The sequence below is a fragment of the Danaus plexippus genome, chromosome 2 (genome assembly GCF_018135715.1).
Source record: "Danaus plexippus chromosome 2, MEX_DaPlex, whole genome shotgun sequence".
In the NCBI taxonomy this organism is placed as follows: Eukaryota; Metazoa; Arthropoda; class Insecta; order Lepidoptera; family Nymphalidae; genus Danaus; species Danaus plexippus.
In genome coordinates, this window is record NC_083537.1 from 8,999,132 (window position 1) to 9,022,269 (window position 23,138).

The 23,138-nt window shown below is 34.6% G+C and overlaps 1 protein-coding gene and 4 non-coding genes across 7 annotated transcripts; 4 read left to right on the plus strand and 1 right to left on the minus strand.

The window, feature by feature from the left end:
- Positions 1 to 22,600, plus strand: LOC116779535 (uncharacterized). Of its 3 annotated transcripts, none has more exons than XM_032673883.2 (13): positions 1 to 622; positions 3,573 to 3,722; positions 4,323 to 4,445; positions 5,594 to 5,736; positions 9,731 to 9,913; positions 16,501 to 16,615; positions 16,985 to 17,190; positions 17,433 to 17,563; positions 17,917 to 18,136; positions 18,288 to 18,452; positions 18,885 to 19,026; positions 19,545 to 19,672; positions 20,400 to 22,600. In XM_032673883.2, exons 1-13 carry the CDS (start codon positions 601 to 603, stop codon positions 20,517 to 20,519), a joined length of 1,848 nt encoding a protein of 615 aa, XP_032529774.2. In that variant the 5' UTR covers positions 1 to 600; the 3' UTR covers positions 20,520 to 22,600. The 3 variants fall into 3 exon arrangements, with proteins under 3 accessions (XP_032529774.2, XP_061377147.1, XP_032529775.2); XM_061521163.1 differs by having other exon boundaries at positions 4,335 to 4,445; positions 5,579 to 5,736; XM_032673884.2 differs by having other exon boundaries at positions 2 to 622; positions 4,335 to 4,445.
- Trnai-aau (transfer RNA isoleucine (anticodon AAU)) lies at positions 11,325 to 11,398 on the plus strand. The gene has a single exon. It is a non-coding gene; the product is annotated as a tRNA-Ile (tRNA).
- Positions 13,608 to 13,681, plus strand: Trnai-aau (transfer RNA isoleucine (anticodon AAU)). The gene has a single exon. It is a non-coding gene; the product is annotated as a tRNA-Ile (tRNA).
- On the plus strand, positions 15,348 to 15,421 carry Trnai-aau (transfer RNA isoleucine (anticodon AAU)). The gene has a single exon. It is a non-coding gene; the product is annotated as a tRNA-Ile (tRNA).
- On the minus strand, positions 15,658 to 15,739 carry Trnas-aga (transfer RNA serine (anticodon AGA)). Its single transcript has one exon. It is a non-coding gene; the product is annotated as a tRNA-Ser (tRNA).
- Positions 22,601 to 23,138: the final 538 nt, after the last annotated feature.

Here is a 23,138-nt window from a genome sequence, read left to right on the forward strand (position 1 = left end):
AGACCCCGAGTCGCGCTGAAAATTTAATTATCCGACCCTAATAGTCACCGGTTAACCTCTTGAGTACATACCATTACTCATTCTTGCAGTGTTGCATTTTCAACGTAATTCTACACCTGTTCATTGAGGGTGGCAGCCGTTTAATTATTCAATGTGTTCGCCGTCCTTGTCGCGCTCGCCTCTATGTAGTGTGTGCGAGAGAGACGGAGCTATACAGTTGGAACTCTGAAGGTAGGACGGTGTTCAGTCGCGCGGTGGAGTCGCACGAGAGCGGTCGGCTCGCGATGCGCGCCAGAATCATATCGCCGGCAGCGATGCTCTCTCGCAGACACAACTTTCGGAAAACTAAAAAGTTAATCATTTAAATGAGACGGAAGTCATTTGATGTGTATTTTTTTATTTTGTTTCAACTAGACATTATTTATGTTTAGCTGATGACCGATCCGAAGGTCGCGTTCTTTAATCGATGAACAATTAAATACGTGTCCACTGTCCCGTGTACGTAGCCGACTGTTTTTGATATATATTTTATCATAAGTGCCAACGTAAAGTTAAGGTTTACAAGGACCAAATTTTCATTAACATTTAGGTACATGGAATATGGGCATCTGTTTAGACACTGGTAAGTAACGGTCCCACGCTGGGCGCCACTTTTTTAGACTACCCTTAATTTAATATCAAATAGCTCATGCTTAGACGCGAATAGGACTCGTATGTAGTCACTAAGATGATTAATAGTGTTTTTATATTACGACCCGGTTCATTTTAACTCACTTGAAATGGCTTTTACTAGATTATTTTAATGTACTTTCATGAAAATAAAGTCAAATAAAATGGACTATATTATGAAACGCGTTTTCAAGTTTTTGAAGTGTAAAAAGTCGGAACCCATCATGCTTTTCCGATATCGGCGCGTGGGTGACGTAGCTTAAAATATATATCGATATATTTTATTCTTTTTACCATTTTCCTCAAATATTGAGAACAAAAAAAATGAAATATATATTAATCGTATACTCTCTCTAAACCCGAATACATCGTCCAGAATCTTTATCACAATAGCTAATCTGTACTGGCTCTCTCATTTAAATTATTGCTTTAAAATAATAAAAAAAAAACACAAGTCAAAATACGAAAAAACAGAGTACATATTATTTTAACAACATATATATTAATTATTATCTGTGGGGCTTCATCACTGTGCTGACTCTCTTATAAGCCTGAGCGTCTATCTAGCAGATATTGACTTCAGCAGATATTCATCTCTTTTTTTAATAATAGTAAAACTATAAACATTAAGTTTTTCAAACTACGTAAATAGCTAAGGTTGTTTTTCTATTTAAATTATAAGTCCCACAGTATACAAATAAATGTATTGCTATTTATATTTAGTCTACAATTGGCTTTGTTCGTGTTTTCTGGCAGGTGCCTTTTGTTAAATCTAGACTACATTACATTTTCTAAAGAACAGGAAAATACCCTAATTTATAACGTCAAGACCTTATCCATTGGGTTATTTTTATTAACATACTTCCGATGTAACTATATATTACGCAACGCAACTTATACATGCAATTTGATATTTAAGAACTTACAGTAAACCACAGGCATACACATTTACTTAGAAAAGCCGAAAACCAAACACTAATAGTTTGAAAATATAAGATTCATTACATACACATACTATCAGATCTTAATACTCATTAAGAATGGATTAAAATATGAATGAATTTTTATCTTGTCTTATTTCCATTGTCTGAAAAAATCATTGACGTATCATTCGTGAATGAACGAATGAAATAAATTGTAAAGACTAAAGACCAATATTTAAGTGACCTTTAATTCATTTTCTTTAAATTCATATCGCCTTAGATAATTCTTGTATAAAACGAATACTACGTTCTGCTCTTTAAAACAGTCCCATGTTGGGCGCCAAGGCGAGCGCTTTATTAGTGACTAATTTTTAGTTTTAACGTCTATATCCCGAAAAATGACTTGCTATAGCTCGTACCATCTAAAATTCTATCGTAAAACCATTAATTGTCTGAGGCAAGTCCTTGAGGATGATCAGCATTTTTTTTGTATAGCTGATAACCCTTCCATTGATCAAATAAAACTTTTCAACATTCGTCACACATTGTATGAACGGTAATATAAACAAAGTTTTAAATATATTTATGGGAAATACATTAAATGAAATTGAGATTTTTGAATACTACGCAGTTTTTGTTATTTTATATCTACATAATGCCGACGTTTCGGTTCCTTTACAGCAACCGTGATGACGGGCAGACGAGATCAAAGTCTCTCTTGAGACTGTCCTGATTATGTCGTTATAAAATATTAAAAAAAAAACGCGTCGTATTCGAAAAACTTACTTTCATTTAAATGAGTACACATGAAAATCTTAAATATCATTAAAAGAATAGGTCGTTTCAATCTCGTCTTTATTGCCAAAAATGTTATTGTTGGGGTAGAGGTGTAAAAAAATATAGAAATTGTACATCAGTCCCAGTCTTAAAATGAAATCATCGTCAGCTCATTAGTGCCCACAGCTGAGCAAAGGCCTCTTCTCACATAGAGAATGTCAAAGCATTAATCACCACGCTTGCTTAAGGCGGGTTGGCGATTTCAAAATTATAATTCGAAATTATAAGTTCAAGTTTCCTCATCATATTTTCCTTCACCGTATATCAAAGGTGCCTACGTACTCTTAGAAAGTACCTGTAAATGATTTAATTTGTTTTAAGTTTTATATAGACGTATACAATTCATAAGTAGGTACTTTAGAAATCATTGAGAAAATCCACAAAATGCGTTTTTTTGTTCTTTGAAACTTTGAACATAGAAGGAGTTTTACGTTCCTTAATACAGTAAGAAAATTCAATCAATCGATAAGAGAAACAATTAAATCGGTTTTACAAAATACAAATATTATATGAGTATTTTTTAGAATTTAGAGTGTTAAAGAGAGTAAACTTTTAAAATGTAGACAAACATTGGCAAAGCATGCCGCGTAGTAGTAATAATATTTAGGTGTTTTTTTTTTCTTTTAAGCAATAGTTTTTAAGTATTCTTGTGGTTCCTTTTATTAAACAAATATTAAAATTAAGCTTTCAGCTCAATTAAATAAAATTAAAAAGAAGCCGACTCGATTCTGTTTGGACGTTTGAAGACGCGAATAATGAAACACAAATTTTCTGAATTGTTATAAGATTGATTTATTTAAATTCGATGACTTCAACTTAATACATCAATACTTGTTAGTGATTTTCCACGAATATATCCCTTTAATAATATTTCCTTTTCAAGTGATAACTTTTATGGGAATTATGAGGGTAAACCGCTTCGTAACGTAACGCGTAACGGTACCACTGAATCTGGTCTCCCTTTCTGTCACGTATACGGTATCATTCATGCGGCAAAATTGTTAGGGTAATATTAAATTTATTTATTGAAGGAATCATTTATAAAAACATTTTTACGTATAATATAAAACTACTTATATTAGAATTGTGAAATTTATCAAAATTCTCATCAGCAAACTTCTACTTTTCTGTTCTGTGTTCTAGAACAAAACAATGAAGAACTGGAGACGGTCGGAGAGCGCAGTCGTCGTGAGAGCACGTGGCCCGCGACTCCTTCCGGCGTGCCCTTCCCCATGCAGAACTCCAGCCACGTCAAGTTCGAACCCCCCGCGGTGCCCGTTATATTCGTACTGGGTAAGTTATAGACGTGGTGCAATTGTTGACAGAGAGGAACATTTCAAAATTATATACAGCAACCATAATGTGGTTAAACGGTGTCCAGTTCCAACGTTTATGAATTTAAAAGCAGATTTTATGTCGATGGTTAAGGTAATAGAGCTTAAGAGAGCTGTTTAACGCGTATTCTTCTACGTTCTCTACAAAATCTAGGAATCACGTGTTCAGGTCGTATAACAAATCTTAATCAAGCGAGTACTGCTCACTATCGTAGGCCACTGCTGAGCAAAGGCCTCTTCTCACATGGAGAAGGTCAGATCATTCATCACCACGCTTGCTCAAGACGGGTTGGCGATTTCAATCTTATAATTTGAAATTATAAGACCAGGTTTCCTCACCATGTTTTCCTTCACCGTCCGTCAGTGGTGTCTAAATACTCTTAGAAAGTACGTATGACTCGGAAAATATCACATTGGTACTTCCCAGGTTTCGAACCCACCCCCTCACGTATGAGAAACGGACCCTTAACCTCCAGACCACCACGACTTCCTGCACTGCTAGTCCGTATATATAAATTTTCACATATAGAGAGTAGAGTTTACATATTTACCTATGCAGGTCTACTCGCAGGTGGTCCTGGCAGTGGGAAGGTGACACACTGTGATAACCTGATGCAGGAGAGGCGCGGGATGGTCCACATCAACATGACGGACCTCCTGCAGCAGTACGCCATCGGCAACGGTATGATGATAGTGATCTATACACAGAAAGCGAATGTAAAACCTACTAGATTTTCTTTTCAGAGACATTTAACAGTAGGTATACATATTTTTCACACTCATCGCCTAATTTTTATCATATTTTTTTTTTGACAAACATATTCATGGTAAGCAAATACTTACCTCATCTTAGTGTATGCGACTGTAAATCGGCAATCTCTTCTACTATAATAAGAAATTCAAATTGAATGAACCTAAACGAATGAGTAAATAGTTATTACACCACACAACATTTTTAATTCCATGTATGCAAATGTAATGTTAAAGCTGCGAGTCCTCCACAACGCCGTGTCAGTAATCACGTAATATTCTAGAGGTCACAGTCAATAACAGTGTCACTTACGATCGATATCATGCATTATTCAGGGTCCGGATTAAACATCTGTGATGACGTCTGTGGTACAGACCTTGGAGGCGGGTCCGTGGTCAAAGATACATTGGAGTGTTGTGCATGTAAAAGATTTATACAAAAAAATTTCACCAGGTACACTTCCGAGAGCAGCGAGGATGTATTAACTTTATACTCTATTCAGAGACAGAGAAAAAAAATACATAAACAAAATTGAATTATTTGTGGATCTTTTTTTAAATGACGTCACCCTGACCGTGAGAACGGTTCGGATGTGTCCGAAGTTTCGACCTCTCATTATGTAGGAACTCAATTGTAATATATAATGCGGCTTATTTAAAGAAAACTCATCGATTGTTTGAAACCCCAATTTTTCAAGTATGCTCTTTGATGTCAGCCTTCAAAGTCATTACCTTGTGTTATTGACAAGTCCAATGCTAGTAAATGGGTGTGAGTTGTTTGTTTTTAAATTATTTAAGTGACAATAGTGTACGTTATTTATGAGCATAACATGAGACGCCCTAACGACGTATTTTCAGTTAATATAGATCTAACTGTCTCGGTTTAATCCACTTAGTATATCACGTTTGAGTCTCGACCTATTGAATATCTCTTAAATTTTTCTCATTTGAGTTCTTAATTAACCGTCTCGCTCGAGATCCTTGCGTTCTCCTGACAGAACGTATATATTCTAGAGTCTAGGTTTTATGGTTTAAAATGCCAGGCTATACTGATGACAGACTCAGTTTACCCTCCGCCAGACATGCTAGACTTTGGCACGCTGTCTAGCAAGACGGTGACCGAGGTCCTGATGTTGGAGATGAAAATGGCCCCCACAGCTCGGACGTATCTGGTGTCCGGATACCCCAGATCCATGAGGGACGTTGCGGAGTATTCTGATAAGGTAAGAATAATATGTTAGAATTAAATAGAGCTAAGTTTTTCGCGTTTTTTATTATATTAAAACTCCGTACTCCCGACGTTTCGGTTCCTTTGCAGCAACCGTGATCGCGGGCGGACGAGATGAAAACGTCTGTCGATCGGTCTTGTTATTTGTCATAAAAAAATATATATATTTCACAATATTATGCAATAATGAATTTTCTTCTATACTTTCTATTGTGATATTTAAGTAAATTAAAAATGTAATAATTCTTTCAGTCGCTGGGACTGGTAATTAATTCATATACACTTAAAGGACTTAATAGTTGTTCATTTCGGCTAAGGATGATTCACGTTGAGTCATTTCGTTATAATGATAGCTTTCAATAGCTCAAATAGCATTTATGTGACGTCACTTATCGATTGATACTCGGTTACTTTATAGATGTATTTTAATTACATGAGATCAATACGCTATGAGGGTGTTGTAGAAAAAATATTTTCTATAATCTAGATTGATATTCAGTGATGATATAACCAACCAGTCTCAAGTCTAACTCTGAGTCTTGTACGGGCGTAAAACCTGAAGTAGCTGGTTAAGTAAACTGTCTAATAAATAGTTATTTTATGTGAAATTTCTGCACATAATTATATAAATAATTCATGATGAACGGACCGCGATTAACATATTAAATGCATTAAAACGTGAAGTACTTTGAAATGTACGTAATAACTTTGTGTGTAACAGAAATGTGCATTTTTATAGAAAGGTCGCTCGGGTGTTGGGTGTGATACAAAGATTTAAAAATTAACTACATTAATGGAAATAAAAATGGATGAATTGAATTGAAATAATAAATAGCTGAAGATGGCATATCAATAGTTGTTTATTCTGAACTATATACATACGTGTATTCTCTCAATTCTATTTTTCAGTGAAACAAAGTACAAATAGTCTTCTGTTTAAAGCCTTATTGTCCCAGAATTATGAAGACAGACCGATTTTGCCGATGAATACTGTATTATTTTTCAAATATCGAACCCTTTTATAACATATTAAACCTCGAGGACTGTAACTCTGAAATTCAACACAACTACCGTAGCAACCTTAGTCAGTACATATATTATATATAAACAATACAACTCAATTAAATCAATATAATTTTATGCCAAATAAAGATATTAACAACGGTTCTTCTCAATATGTTCAGAAAAACAATAAAAATATAAAAATTAATTGCTGATATAATTTTTATTTTACGTTCTCTTATTATATGGAAAACATTTTAACAAAAATTCAATGTTTGTAATTATAATTGCTAATACATAATATATCGAAGGGAATACTTCTGTAGGCTATGAAGTATCATATAATTAAATAATCGATCGAGGGACTGACAAAAATCGTCGGCGAGTGTGTCAAGGACCAAATAGGTACAGGCGTATTAACGTATGCATAAGACATACATACGCTAGTACAAGCGTCTCGTAATATCTTCAATATTAATTATTTATTCAAATTCACTTGTCTCGGTTATATTTTGGATATATTTTCCTTAAAATCTTTTATACCAAATTTAACTAAATTATTAAATTATTCTCCGACTGGAAAAAAAGTGACAGTCTTATTTGGCAGTTGATGTTCTTATTTCTGCTTAAAGTGCAAATAGAATAAGATGTTAACATTCGTCACGGACTCTCACGATTATGACAAAATTCTTAAGTAAGAATTTGTATGATTTGAAAAGAAAAAAAAAAGAAACTTCTCCGGTCAAGTCCATTATATTTTTTTTGTGTTTCTCAAAAATGCTCTTCAATATGATTGTATAATTTGTATAACAATATGAATGTTAGAAGTGTACCTACCTTCCTCGTTCCTTTAAAGCGATAGAACGAACTGTCAGTATTGTAACGTAATGATAATTGTTCCACCGGGACCTCAGAGTTATGGACGCGACTATAGAAGCTACTACCACAATTTTTTGCACGATTTGCTGGAGTAATTTAATTCTAACGTAATGTATAGCAAATTCTTAAATCTTTCTTTGGCGACATTATATGACCAATTTGGAATAACAAATTTGGCAGTTTAGTAATTTTTCTAACAGGGTATTAAAATGGGTGATGTTTGTTAGACGTCTAGGTGCTCATGCATTAAAAACAAAGCCTGTAGCAAGGACTAGTATCAGGTAGGGGCAATATAATTACTATAACATTGAACTACTGCCCATGACAGTAAAAGTTGTGATAAAATCTATTCTCATTTATGTATAAATATATTAATTGCACGCGATCGTGTTTAAAACGTGTAATGTCATGAAACGGATTTACTATGAATGTTCACTATTCGTTCCAGAATAATCCCACATTATTATTACCCATGAGCAATTATCTGAGTAGTGTGTAAATACCTATTTTTACTAAATAAGATATCTGAATTAATTGCTTTATTATAGATAGTACACTATAAACTTTAAGATCGTCCCTCTACTATTTAGTCACGATCTAGTCATTAGTCTAGTTTTTTAACTTCAATTTTATTTACCGACAGTTCAGAATTAAACGCCTCTATTTAAGCTATTTTGATAGTGCCAAGTAAAAAGTAATGCGCCCTATAAAATTCGAGATTACTTTTAATAAATGTATGGAAGAAATTAATTTATATAGAAACGTCAACCACCGCGTAAATTATTATGGTTAAAAACTACGTACTCCCGCCGTTTCGGTTACTTTGCAGCAACCGTGATCACGGCAGACATCTCGTCCGCCCGTTAAAAATAATAAATAAGTTAGTTTTATTTAATTGAATAATTCTGTATGATTTCATTATTATCAATGTTTTAGAGGAGGAAATTGTGATGAAAATTGGTATTTTTTTTTCAAACATATTCTGCTTACCCAAATCTCTGTGCACGCCACTGCTACCACGTTATGTCCTTTTAACATATTATAACTATATATATAATAAAATTTTTGGCTGTGTATCTTCCACGGAAATTCAAGAGCGATGTTAAATACATTTCCGATAAAGTATATTTGAATTGTGCACCAAATAAAATCGTATATAAGTGAGAAGTATCGCGAAATAAATGAAAATTGAGGCATTTGTCAAATAATTATAACTTAGAGATTAATAGATAAATTAAATAAAAATGGTAGACATTTTTGCTATAGCGAGAGCTAAATTAATGAAAAGCAATATAAAATCCCAGAGGATATTTCTGCGTCGGCGTCCAGACCAGACATATTTTTAAATTCTCGATTTTATAGTGCGTTGTGCTAATAGAACTCATTGTTCCTGGGGAACTAACATCCCCAAAGACCATCACTTAATGTCAACAAGTATTACGAGCTGACTAACGAACTCATTAGGAGTAGCTTCTTTGTAAATTTTTACGCGGTAGAAGTAGGAGCGAGATGTATAACAACCAAATCTCTCCACAACCTACTAAACGACTTGGGCCTGTCTAGAACTTACAAGAGTTCATTCTTGAAACGTGCGTCGAAGGCAACCCAAGTAGGTAGGTTCGTTTCAAATTTGGTTTGGTAGAGAGAGAAGCTTGAACGTGGCGGTGAGCGTTTAACATGCTTTAGATAGTGGCCCCTTAAAACTACACCTAGATCGCAAATCCCAGGCACTGTTAAAGCTCCTCTACCTACAAAGTGATGGACCCGGCACCCGCACGGTGAATCCATGGAATGATGAGAGGTTTCGTCTCATACTCCCGAAGAACAGACCAGACAAATCTTACTTGTCAAGTGTTTATCGGCTTTATGTAATACTAGGTTTATATCACAATAAAATAAGTGGTAATTTATACTTATAAAATAAACGAAAACAAGGATCTTCGACGTTACACAAGAACCCGTGACAACATCTATAACAATGTAGAATTTGATCCTTATCTCAAATTATAAATTAGGTTTACTCAAAAACATGAGATATTAGATTAAAATTTGAATAAATTAGTATTATTATATTTGTTCCAAAAATCCTGACGAGTCTCCGTCCCCAGATCCAGACTATAAGTGGTGTGGTGCTCGTCAGCTGGCGCCAACGCGTCCTGGAGCGTCAGATCGAGTACGGCGCCCGCCTGGGGCAGGTCGTGCTCAGCCTGGCTAAGATGGAGCTCAGCAACTTCTACAAACACGTCATGCCAGTCGCTGATTACTTCGACCAGAGCAACATGCTCATTGCCGTAAGTTATTTCAGATTATGTCCAGAATTCAGCGTGACCATTAGTTCGTTGACCTCTGGATAGGTTTAATTATAGCTGATATGTATTGCATAGATATAACAGAGAGTCGAGAATAAGTTAAAAAGAGAGGCTGAAAGACTAATCTGACAAATTTGAAGTAATTATTGTTCTACTGTCCAATACTTCTATACATAACCAGCTTTAAGAACTTAAATCCATGCCTTTCAAGTTTAATAACACTAAATTTTGTGTCTGACTCTCACTACACATATTTTTATTGAAAATTATTTTTTTTAGTACCTTTTTTTATTATTGGATAGTCCAATGTTGGCTTCTGCCTATGATGTTATAAAACACGAACAGTGAATATTGTTCTTTGATAGCATATGTCCTTCTTGCGACGTACATTTGTGATGAGAAAGGTATAGCTTTTATCTTATTTTTTTTTTTCAAGGACTCTAAAATCTACTGGTAATTAAAATGTACATAATAAAATTAACAAAAAAATAAAAATAATTTAGTTTGTTAGTTCTCCTGTATCAGAAAGTATACGGTGTTTATTCACTGTCCCGCCTTAAGTATTAGACAATACACGTATATGCTTACGTGGCTATGTATTATATCTCATGACAAGGCAATGTATCCCACGTATAAATTTAGGTATTTTATGTCACATGTATGCAGTAGCGGATTTAGGCTTAGGCCCGTGAGGCCCGGGCCTAGGGTGCCAAATTTTGAGGGGTGCCAAAATTTTTAAGATGACTAAAATTAAAAATCGACTAAGCAAGGATGAAAAACACGTTCTGCGTCAAATATAAATGCGTTTTTACATTCAAGGCAACTTTACGATATCTATCCAAATATAGATTGTGCGTAGCGTATTTATCTGAGTATTCCTGCAATGAATTGTTCTGGAGAAAGATCATTTTCCACCCTGAGAAGAGCGGTAAAATTTACGTGCAAGTATGAAGCAGGGCAGACTCGATGCACTCGCACTACTGACCATTGAAGCACAATTAGTTCAAGAAATTAAGTATGAGGAGGTCATTGATATTTTCTCACGGACGAAAGCAAGAAAAAAATTTAGTATATTTATTACTTGTACTTAAAACATAAATTATTTTTAATAAAATACAAGTAATTTAATATTAATTCTATATTCAATTGTTTTGTTAAAAAAATAAAAGTTTAATTTACTCCTCAATTAGATTTATTATTATTTCTATTTTATACACTTTAGACTGGGCCAAAAAAAAAAACAATTTTTTAATATATATATACTGTTACGAAAGATAAAGGGCGCCAAGTCGTCATGGGCCTAGGGCGCCGTCAAATCTAAATCCGCTACTGTATTATGAAGGAAAGGAACATGGCGAGCTAACCATATCCTGTTTCGCAAACACAGTCGACAGGCCCATTAGCTCAGTTGGTTAGAGCGTCGTGCTAATAACGCGAAGGTCGCGGGTTCGATCCCCTCATGGGCCACACATACCTTTTTTTTATTAAGAAGAAAAAAATTATTATAATTGCACTATTTTCCATATCGGTGGAATTTCGTCATCGCAATGTTTTGCTACATAAACAAATTGACTTTAAGAATCGTAAGTGCTATTCTTACGTCTGAACTATGACTATGTAAGGTTTCATTAAAATTGATAAAGTAGTTTACGCTCCAACGACTAATCAACCTCTATACACAACCACGAATTTTCTCATTTACAATATTCGTCAAATTTAATGACACTTAATGTGTGACAAACTGAAGGTTTCGATTTATGAACGAATAATTTAAAAATTATGTTTTTAAATGGGTACGATGAAGATCTAAATTTCCCATACGACCTTTACGGGCGACACGCGCTATCTTTTTATTTCCTTATATGTTAAATGGCTTGTAATATAAACGGTACGTGTTACTTATCATTATTAATCCACCTTAATATAAGCGATATCAGTAGTATATTAAGACTGAATAATTTTATTATAATAATATGTAAAATTAGCTCAGTTGGTTAGAGCGTCGTGCTAATAAATAAATGTACCTACTCATCGGCCACAAATCATTATTGTACTAACAAATCAAAAGAAAATATTTATGAAAATACGTATGAGGATTTAAAAACCCTTTTTTTGCATGTAAAAAAAGATTTTCTCCTGGAAATAAAAATGATTCAGAGCCCGTAGCGTTTTCTAACAAGTAAGCGGTTTAGTTGTTACATTTAAATTAACTCGTAAATATTAACATTAGAAATGTAATGAGAAGCCAAACGTACTCAATAAAAAAATATTAATCTGTTTAGGTTTAAAAATTAGTTTTTGACTGCGACTCCGTCCGAATGCACATAGAGTTCCGCTCAGATAGCAATGTGTAAAGAGTTTTAAAACAATACGCGTAGTAACCTACGTTTCAGCCTTTTCATTTTAAGTAACCTATTGACCGACTGCAGCGCCATCTGCCGGGCCGATTTGTGAATCTAAGTTCTAAACCATCTGGGACGCAACTCAAACGCTTGTAAATAAAATCATTCAAATCGGTCCAGCCGTTTAGAGAAGTTAAGTGGCATACATACATACAGTAGCATTGTACATAGATATGAAGTAACTGTATGATAAGCAACATTTTCTTTTCGATTTGACGATTTCTCTTACCCCTACTGGGTTTTACCTTTTTACCTATATAATATGTATATAAATTACTATGCTTGATGGGCAGTTGATGTGCAAAATAATAAGATTTTCTCAAATAGACTCTCACTCCGCAAGCTTTTATTTTATTATTAATAAAATCTGTACTTACTAAAATTAAATTACCATAGTGAAAATAAAGTTTAAAATCGATTACTAAGAATCGAATTATAAATGAACAGTCGAATAAAGAGCTAAGCTATTGTGGAGTTGGTTCAAAAATCCTTCATATGCTGCCCGGCCTTATAGTAATTACGCAAAGTCATTACCCGGGAACTGTATTGAGTGGTAGAATGACATTTGTGAGCATTAATAAACATGAGAAAATTACTACTGAGTGAAATATATGAGTATCAAAAATAGGAAAAAAAAACAACTGAATGGAACACATTGAATGATGTTTGAAACTTTCAATCAACGGAAACGGGTTACGTCTGAATGATATGTATTTAAACATTGTCTTTCTAACTGTCACCACTGACGGAACGTTGAAATATCAGCTGTCAGTTTGACATTTTTAAAAGTAGAGCTCTAACAGACGAATACTCTTCAGTGCTCTGAAACTGTTATTAGGAATTATCAGTTAATATTGAAATTTAATTAACAATTATAATATAATGAAATACAGTTAATTAGATATATATATTGAATTATATATTGTTCAAAGATTTTCATGTTTCGTTTACTCGTTTAAATTACCTTGCGAACATGAAGTTGAAAATTGTGACTTAGAAAAATTGTTAAATGTGTGTTTCTTATACAGAATAACAGTTAACGATATTTTTAACTATACGATACAAATGTTACCTGCTATAAGTTATAATTCGACGATTTCAGCTACTTGTAAGAAAAATGTAGAGCTGAAATTTTTAATTTATATGTAATAAATATTTCAATATATATACTAGATATTATATAACAATTAAATACAATTTTTTATCTCCTCGTATTAAATACAATTTTTTATCTCCTCGTATTAAATACATATATTTTACGTGTAGAGCTCGCAGGCCCATTAGCTCAGTTGGTTAGAGCGTCGTGCTAATAACGCGAAGGTCGCGGGTTCGATCCCCTCATGGGCCACGAAGCTTTTTAGATAATTACAATGCAATTTTATATACTTCCTCGTTATTGTAAACAATAAAAAAAAAACAAATAAATTGACTCCATCAGGGCTTAATACAGTCACGTAACAACTTTTATTTACAATAGCACACGATAAAAACCTTTATGAAGTTGTAATAAAACATAACATCGTTCAAAGTGAGTTCAAACTATAAGTTTGACCAATTACCGTCCCCCCCATACATACATATTTGACAAAGCAAATAAATGGTTTAGAATTTAATTCTAGAAATATCGATATGTCAATACTGAGACGTCCGCTGTCCAGATCCGGCCGAGGTCGAGGTTCAGCCGTTACATTAACTTAACCACACTCCTTTATAATTAACAAGACGGTTCACTCAATTTACTGAATATTATTATTTATTACGAACTCGATATATTATTATCGATTTTATATCGATGTACGTTACATTCACATCTTATATATCTGTACTCGTATATAACCGAATGATACTTTCTCTCGATCGTATATAGAAGATTATTTTGTATATAATTCTAATCTAGCATAACTATTTAAATTTTCTGCGTTATCATTGACAATTCAAGTCATTTAAAAGTATTTAAACATTAAAATTTGCTGTTATTGCTAACTGTCAAATTATTGTACGTCAAAATATTCCGTTCAGAAATCTGTGTAAAGCTGTGATTTTTGTCATTCTATGAAACAAACAGTAAGGGCCTCTGAAAATAATCATTCGATGGCAATGAATTGTTATTTAATATTTCACAACCTTGATAACTTGATAATGAGGGTTGCTGGGTTGACAATTCAGAAGGTTAACTTATTCATATATTTTAAGTATATAGCACAGAGTTCAGATATAAGTACTCCCATGAATACGTAATGCGGTGGAAAGGTGAAATAAGTAATGAATAAAATTGTTTGTGTACACAGTGGTTTATATTATAGTGATAGTACTGATACTGTGTCGTATAGCGTGAGAGCGCACAGGTGAAGTGGATCTTTAAGGCTAATACAAGACTACGTGCTTTTACACGTGTCTCACTAAAGCTGTGTACTTAATACTGAAAAGGATTAAAAAATTATAAAATATCTTCATATATATTTAATATTTTTAGACAAATACTTGGAAATCAAAATAATTAAATTATTATTTTTTTGTAAATAACTGACGCTTCGTAGAAAAACAATGTCATTCATGGAGTTTGGTCTCAAGTAACGTAGTAGTCTTCACTACGACTCACGTTTTTCGTTTATGTAAAGTGGTAAAGAGATCAAATTTGAGAGAAAAATACCTTTATCAGTTTATTGTTTTATATTTTACGCTCAAATAATAATCATTTTCAAAAATAAATCTTTACACAATATATACATTATACTACTAGTAGGCATTTACGTCACTGAACTCGCCCCAGATGGTCTAGATTTACAAATCATCCCGGCAGACGGCGTTGCAGTTGCTATCAAGGTTATTTAAAATGAGGGACTGAAAAGTAGATGATACTATATGTATTGCTTTAACACACTTTACACATTCTCTCTGAGCGCAACTCTAATGCTAATGCGAACGGAGACAGAAAAATTACATATGTATAAAAATAGTGAAGGTGTTGTACAGATTGTTATAAACCCCTCTGATTTTTCAACTGAAATACATAAGGCCCATTAGCTCAGTTGGTTAGAGCGTCGTGCTAATAACGCGAAGGTCGCGGGTTCGATCCCCTCATGGGCCACATACTTTTTACTCGAATTGAAATTTTTAAATATATACCAAAAGATGGTTCAAAAAAGTATCACGGCCGTCAATGTAATACAAAAAAGCGTATTTTTTTTATCTTAATGTGAAATAAACTAAAAAAGTGACTAATCTGTACGTTACATGTAATAAAATAACATACTTTTTGGACAAATATATGTTTATTGATTACAAAATTATTTATTTCACTAGCAAAAAAATATATATAAATTTCGCAGTCGGTAGGATTCGAACCTACGCTCCCAGAGGGAATCTGATTTCTAGTCAGACGCCTTAACCGCTCGGCCACGACTGCTGTTATGGTAGTTATAAACATACAGTTTGCAGCGTTTGTGAAGATAAATTAAAAAAGAGTGAAGGTGATTTATACGCTTAAGATAAAACCTGTTTCGGCTATCTTAATCTTCATAATAATATTTTGCATTATAAAAAAAAACAAATAACAAAGAAAAATTTGGGAAATTTTCAATATCCTTTTCTGCTAAACATATTTACATTTATTTTAAAATACATTTACAAGAACTGAAAATGAATTTATATTTACAGTTAGAACAATGCTTATTTCTTATTAATTTTAAAACAAACCGCCTTAAATAATGTAGTCCATAGGAAGTTAATTATGTGAGAGACGGCCCGGCTCGGCCTTCCTACATCTAAATTCATAAAGGTATGAATAGAAATTGTTATCAAAGTGGAACAGACATTTGTACAATATTAATTGGAACACGTGTTTCGGCTTTGATCGCGTTTTAAGGAATTTCTGATGTCCTAATAACAATTACAGCAAAAGAATAAAACATTATTATGTACTTTCAACTAGATCCAAGAATTCATTTTATTAGAAATTTTAGAATTTTTCATTGTAAATATTCTAATCTATTGTCCATCGAATAGCTCACTGATTTTTTATATTTTAGTGTTGTAGATGTTTCGTTCGGAGATAGCTTGCTTTTGATAGCTCATATATAGAGGAACGAGTAGCCGTTGTGGATGACACATTCGATCACAGGCCATCCCGCATACTACAGAGGCGGATAAAGGTCATTATGTTTTAAGGTAAACGGTGAAAGAAATCCGGAAGAAGTATACAGAGACTTTAAAGCTGCGGTCCTCCAGATCCTCGGGTCCTATGAAGATCAGAACAGCAACGGAATCGGTGTTGGCGCTAGAGGTTCGTCTCACACAGACTTATATCTGTTAATATTAAAATGTAGTCGTTAATACAATTTTTTTTCTGAAGAATATTTTTTTTATTTTCCATTGAATTAAAGTAACTTAATAGTGAAAAAAGTCGTAAAAACCATGTGTTTTTAAGCTGTTCAACTGGTCACTGAAGGTGTCAACAGGGTTTCTCCTTACAGCTGTTATTTAGGAAAATTATAAATAGTTGTCGTACGCAGAAAAAAATATAAAAGTACCAGAAAAGACGAGAAAGTCGCGCTTAGAATTGGACAAATTTTTTAGTCACCAAAAATCTAGAAGTTAGTTAAAGTGCACCGAAGTACTGATTGAGACATCGTTGGGCTGGTTTTATTTTTAGGAATTCAAGGTGAAATAGTTGGTGTTGAACCAGCGCCGACAAGAGACCAGGAAAGTCCGCGGCCAGTCACACAACATGTCGATATCGATGATTCAATGCCAAACGAGCCGGTCACTATAGTGCAAGCGCCAGTCACGGTCGCGCCGGTGCCAAGACATGTGCCCAATGGCAACGTAGGAAACGCCGAGAGGATAGTTAGTCCAAAAGTAATTTGAAGTATTGTTCATTCTATCTACCCTTACCAAAAGTTTCGATCGTAAACTAAATACGGAGTACTTCAAGTTTTTCGTTTACAAATCTTCGTATAGGATATTATAGACATCGCTTCATGAGAGGAAACTTGAAGCCCTGTATTTGGCTTTTCGATGGGACTTGTCGAAGGGGCACTGAATTGAGAGTAAATTTGTAATAATATTAATAGAGCTGGAATGTTATGAACGTGGTTTAGGCTGAAGTTATCAGAGTACGTGGTGCAGCCACCTCTACCCCGACGCTGTGGGTGGTGGGAGGACCCGGGAGCAATAAGGCAGCGCTCTGCCAACGAGCGGTCGAGCAACGGCAGGGCTGGACACACTTCAGGTGACTGCAGTGATCATTCGAATTTAGTATTAGCTAACGAAAATATTGAAACCTACAAGCAAAATTGAATTAAAATCCAAATAAAATGTACAGGTCTTGACAAAGAATTGAACCTGCAATTTCTGGTACACGACATCTGGAACGCAAGTTACCAGAAATTGCAGGTTCAAACCAACTGTCTCTTATGTAAATATATTTTTCAGTCTGAATTTCAATTCAAGTCTGTATGTTGAATCTATTTATTATACGAAATGTCTCTCCCATGGACACATACATATATATATATGTTAAATATATTACGAAATAATATTCATACTAACTGCAGACATTGCCTATGGATATGTTTATTGCAGTGTTGGCCAACGTCTCCGAGCGTTGGCGGATGTCGGCGGTGGGTTGGCCTCGGATGGTGCTCTGGCTCGAACGGCTGTGACTGGCGGCGAGTTGGCGCCTCACGACCTGGTCACCAAGCTGGTAAACACAGCGGTACAGGACGCCACGCGAACCGGACATGGGATCGTACTTGACGGATACCCCAGAGACCTGGAGCAGATGACACTGTATGAACGTGAGGTGAGACAGAGTTACATCTTAAGGACGATGAATATAAAACAAACGGATCTCTGCTGCTGTGTTGTTGGCCTGACTTGGAAATGTTTACCTTAAAAACATTAAGGGTATAAATTAGCGAGTTGAATTTGACTGAATCTTTAATGTGTTCCAGTTCAAGGTCACTCCTCGTATGGTTCTCCTGGACTGCTCCAAGCTACAGCTCGGCCGAGGTCGGAGGGACGACTCAGTGGCCGCATTCAGGAGACGCCTGGAGGTGTTCAGGGAGCTGAGTCTGCCCATGCTGAAGAACTTGGACCAGCAACATCGACTCGTTATAGTGAGATTGAAAACATTTATTGCTCAGCATAACACGCTAACAACGAAACGGCTATCCTAATAATATCTGAATGGAAAAGTTTTTGAGGATGCATGCAGTCATGGATGCATAGCTGCGTGAATGCTTTGAATTTTCATGGGAAAACTCCTTAACGGATTTCGATTGAACTTCACAACATTGTGGCTTAGAATTACATGGACTGTAATTTACTCCGGAGTTCTGTGGTTCAAGGGATTAGGCCGTAACACTTTGTACATTTTTCTCTGAGCATGATTCCGAAGTCGCTGACAAATAGTAACATAATGTATATAAAACTATCTTCGAGAGACACTTTGCTCTCGTCCGTCCGCGAGGAGGGTTCCATGACATGAAGATTATGAGAAGTTAATCTGAAGAAATCTTCTTTAAATTTGGTAAAATGCTATCCATCAGGTGGACGGTGACACGGACTCCGCTGACGTGCAGGCGGAGTTCACGAGAGTCCTGCTAGAGGAGATGGAGAGAGCTGAAGAGATCTCCAAGATACCCTCAGATCATAATCAACGAACGGAAGAAAACCATTTTAATAGAAGAGGTACGGAGAAGAGTGAACTGGTGGCATTACTTATAGCATACAAAATGTAGTACTTGTTCGAAAATTTTCTATTTCGAATCTAAATATATTTTTTCGTATTATAAAGACCAAAGCCATAACAATTATATATTCGCCAAATTAATGAATTTAAATGAAACTAATATTTTTGATGATTAACTAATTAATGAAACTAATATTTAAGAAACTACATAATCCCGACGTTCCGGTTACTTTTCCGGTACCGTGATCACGGTTGCTGAAAAACGTAGTTTATGCGAAAAATATTAGTTTCATTTAAATGAATAAAACTCGCGAAAATCTTAGATCTCATTAAATTAGTGAATTTTACAAAAAAAATATCTAAAAGTAGTGGTAGTGTCATTAGGACTGAACAGGAATATTTTACGAACCCCAGAAGCAGTTTCAACTTCTCTAATGCTGCACTTCTTACTTGCTTCTCTCCTTCTTTATCGTCCCCATGACTATCTTCTGTGACCTATTCTTCCCCGACAACCCAGACGGTACCGCAGTACAGCAGTTTGCCCACGTGGTGTCGCGGGTGGGGACGACGCTCGCTAACGGTACGGCCAGGAATGGAGCCGCCAATGGGAGCATTAATGGTTTTATTGGCGTGCACACCAATAAGGTGGGTGGTAGAATACATTTGATGTAATATCTAGTTAGTTTCCATTACAGAGAACAAACCGCTAACCATTAGTTACGTTACGTTAATAAAACGTGTCTCGCTGAGTATTAAAAAAAAACGTGAATCTCATAGTCCTTACGTTAATGTGTCACCTCCTGGTGTACAAACATGTCCATATAACTCTTTCTGAGGGCGAACTCGTGTTCGACGATTAAATAGTTACACGCATGTTCCTCACGCACACGACATAATATCCTGTGACCGGTCCGCCGATATCACAAGTGAAAAATGTTATGTAGTGATGTCCTCACTTGCATCATTCCGGCCTAAGCCCCGTTGATCTCATGTTTGAAGATTCAAACGGAGATCCGTTGCAATATAAATATTTTATCACATATTACGATAATGACAATCAGTAACGGAAAAAAAATAACCAGTTACTGGCACCAAGAAATGAATTTTGATGACACGATAGATGGGATGATATCAAACTCGGGGGGTGAGTCAGGTCCTGGGGAGGCTGTCCGTCCTCCCCTGTCTCATGACTCACAAGTCACACAGCACTCGGTGACTACCGTTAACGCGAGGGCTGTGACAGATTTTAATGAGCTAGACTTTAGGGTGGAAAGCAACGCGCTCGAAGACTTGGTGACTTTTGACATCCGTATTCAGCATATTACGTGCTGTATATGTAAAGACTATATTAGTCTTTCTATGTATTTCGCAGGTAAAACCGATGGTAAGCAACGCGTCAAAGATACCTAGCGTGTCACAAATGACGCACGACGACGTACGACGGCTGTACGAACAGAGCTCTGGTGAGATAGCTCTGAACACGCACATGTAGAGACATGTAGAGACATCACACTCTATGGTCAACCCGTGAAAATATATGGAAATAATGTGAAGCGTAACAGATCGTAGTTACGTATATTTTAGTGATTATAACGTGGGCCATGATAAGTGAATTATATGTAAACTATTAATATCACGTAGTTATATAGATGGTAGGTTTAATATAGAAAAAACAATTTTATAATGGATTACATAATAAGTACGAATTAGAGAAGCGTATGCTTATATAACAACTAGGAAGTTAACACTTTAAGTTATAAAAAACTCTTTGAGTGAACCGACACAGAGGATGACAGTATTGGCTATCCGTCAAAGGATCTGCTGTCGAATGTGATGAGATTAATTTAGAAAATATAAACCGTTCCTAGTCTTAGGAAGAAATAAATTTGTTCAGGAGGTAAGTATTGAAGAAGCAGGGTGACGGTTGACATGCGCGGAGACGGAAACACGACGAGGTGGTTATAACAAAGATCGGTACGTTTAGACTTAGAACAAGTAGGCATGAGCAAACCACGTACGGAGCGTCAATAGTTAACGTGTTGACGTGAGTCACTTAATGAGAAACGCTTCGTGTGTTTGAGAATGCGCTCTTGTGGTAAGGATAACGGAATCAAAACTACTTTTACTAAAGACATTACACTAGTCAACAACTGAGTAACCATCAACACTTGTACAGCCGGGTGAGATATTATTTGACAATTTGGTATACGGTGTGGAGATTGAGAAAGAAACTTAGAAAAATAGAAGTGATGAAGGTAAGGCGTACAAAAATAACACAGTAAATATAATAAGGTCCGATATATCATGAACTATACGAGTTTTTATGAATAATACTTAGCTTGTAAGCGGAACGCACACGAGTACAGTGCCTTAAAGCACGTTAATTTATCAGTAGTTATAATAACTGTATAGATTAAGTGTTTATTGTAAGACGAGTCGATTTTAAGGAAGCCGTACCTACAACGAGCCTTATCTGTGCCTTGACTTTACACCAAAGGAAATATAATTTGGAAGAAATTTTACGTTATAATTAATTTGTATCTATTAGGGATTTTGTTTTATTTACAGTGTATATACGAGTATAACTTTGTGTATCAAAATCTAAATTACAGCCTTACCAAGTTACGAACCCGGGTTCAGTCCAAGGCTGTCCGTTTACGACTATAATTGTTATTCTATAAAGCCTTGCAACCTTACGATTGGCTTTATAAGAACCCTTCTAAACTAGCCCTTCGCCATGGATATAGCCTCTATTTATCCAGGATAACGAAAAAATTAATATTTCGTAAATCCTAATAATATCGATACTAGATTTATTTCAAACATTTTCTTTAATTCCTCCTTACTCTATATTATAAATGTAATAAAAAATTATGTATTAATATTTAAACTATGAAACGAATTTAATATATAGTTTTAAGGTCATTATACATTTTAAATATTATTTTTTTTAACACGTACATATATATAATAAGAATTCATTCAAAAAAAAATATTCGACCTCAGTAATAAATATTTGTAATTATTTACGAGCGTAGACAACATTTTATTTTTCTGTTTCATTGGTTATATATAAAAAAATAAATTACATTTTATATTATATTTAAAAATAACGAAAAAAATCATGTACTTTTAAATATTAAAAAAAAAATTGTCATCTATATACAATAAGTTATAAGACATATCCACACATAATATAATGTACCATAAGTACGTCACGTAGGAAACCACAGGGGCCAACTTAGGTTTAGACCGGTTATGTACGCACTTATATATAATATGTTATAATTGAAGGATGACAATTACGACATATCAAATGATTTTAATGAAAATACTCGAAAAACACGGATGAAAATCATAATGGGATCAAAGAATTCTACACGGTTTGTTGTAACGTCAAATATAAATTATTTCAGATGCCCAAATAAGACCTGAGATCCACAAACTGTCAAAACATCTATTTTACCGATAACATAAGTTACCTAATGTCTCGTCACTCGCAACTTAGTGGTAACACATTTGTTGTATGTAATTTTTTGTTTTTTATATTAATAAAGCACTTTTTACTACCGAGTTGTTTGTTTTATTTTAACTTGCAGCGTTGCAGTGTTGCCAGAACGAAAATAGTATTTTTAACTTATCACAATTGAAACTTTTATAACAAAGAAACAAGATTATTTTTCTAAGTCAATTATAGTCAGCATATCTCCAAATTAATTTAATTGTATCTACATTCAACTTTAAATAATAGCTTTACTAAATAATCCACCAATAGGATTATAAATGTGACTATTGATATGGCAAGAGGGTAATATTAAATCGTTTCCTAATCACTGACAAATTGCATTAGATTCTCCTCATATAAAGCAATGACTAACATCGTTGTTGTTATGTGCAGCATAAATTCAATATAAATGGCTTTAATACTGATATATTCTCTATATTTATATAGATATTCAAACGGCTTCGAAGTTCTCTTATATTTGTAAACAGTCGAGTAAAAAAAGTTATGTAAACACATTATCTAAAACACATAAAAAAAATGTCTATTTTGATTAGTACGTTCAGAAACTACTAGGATTAACAAAGGTGCATAAGAAAAAAGGTTTCA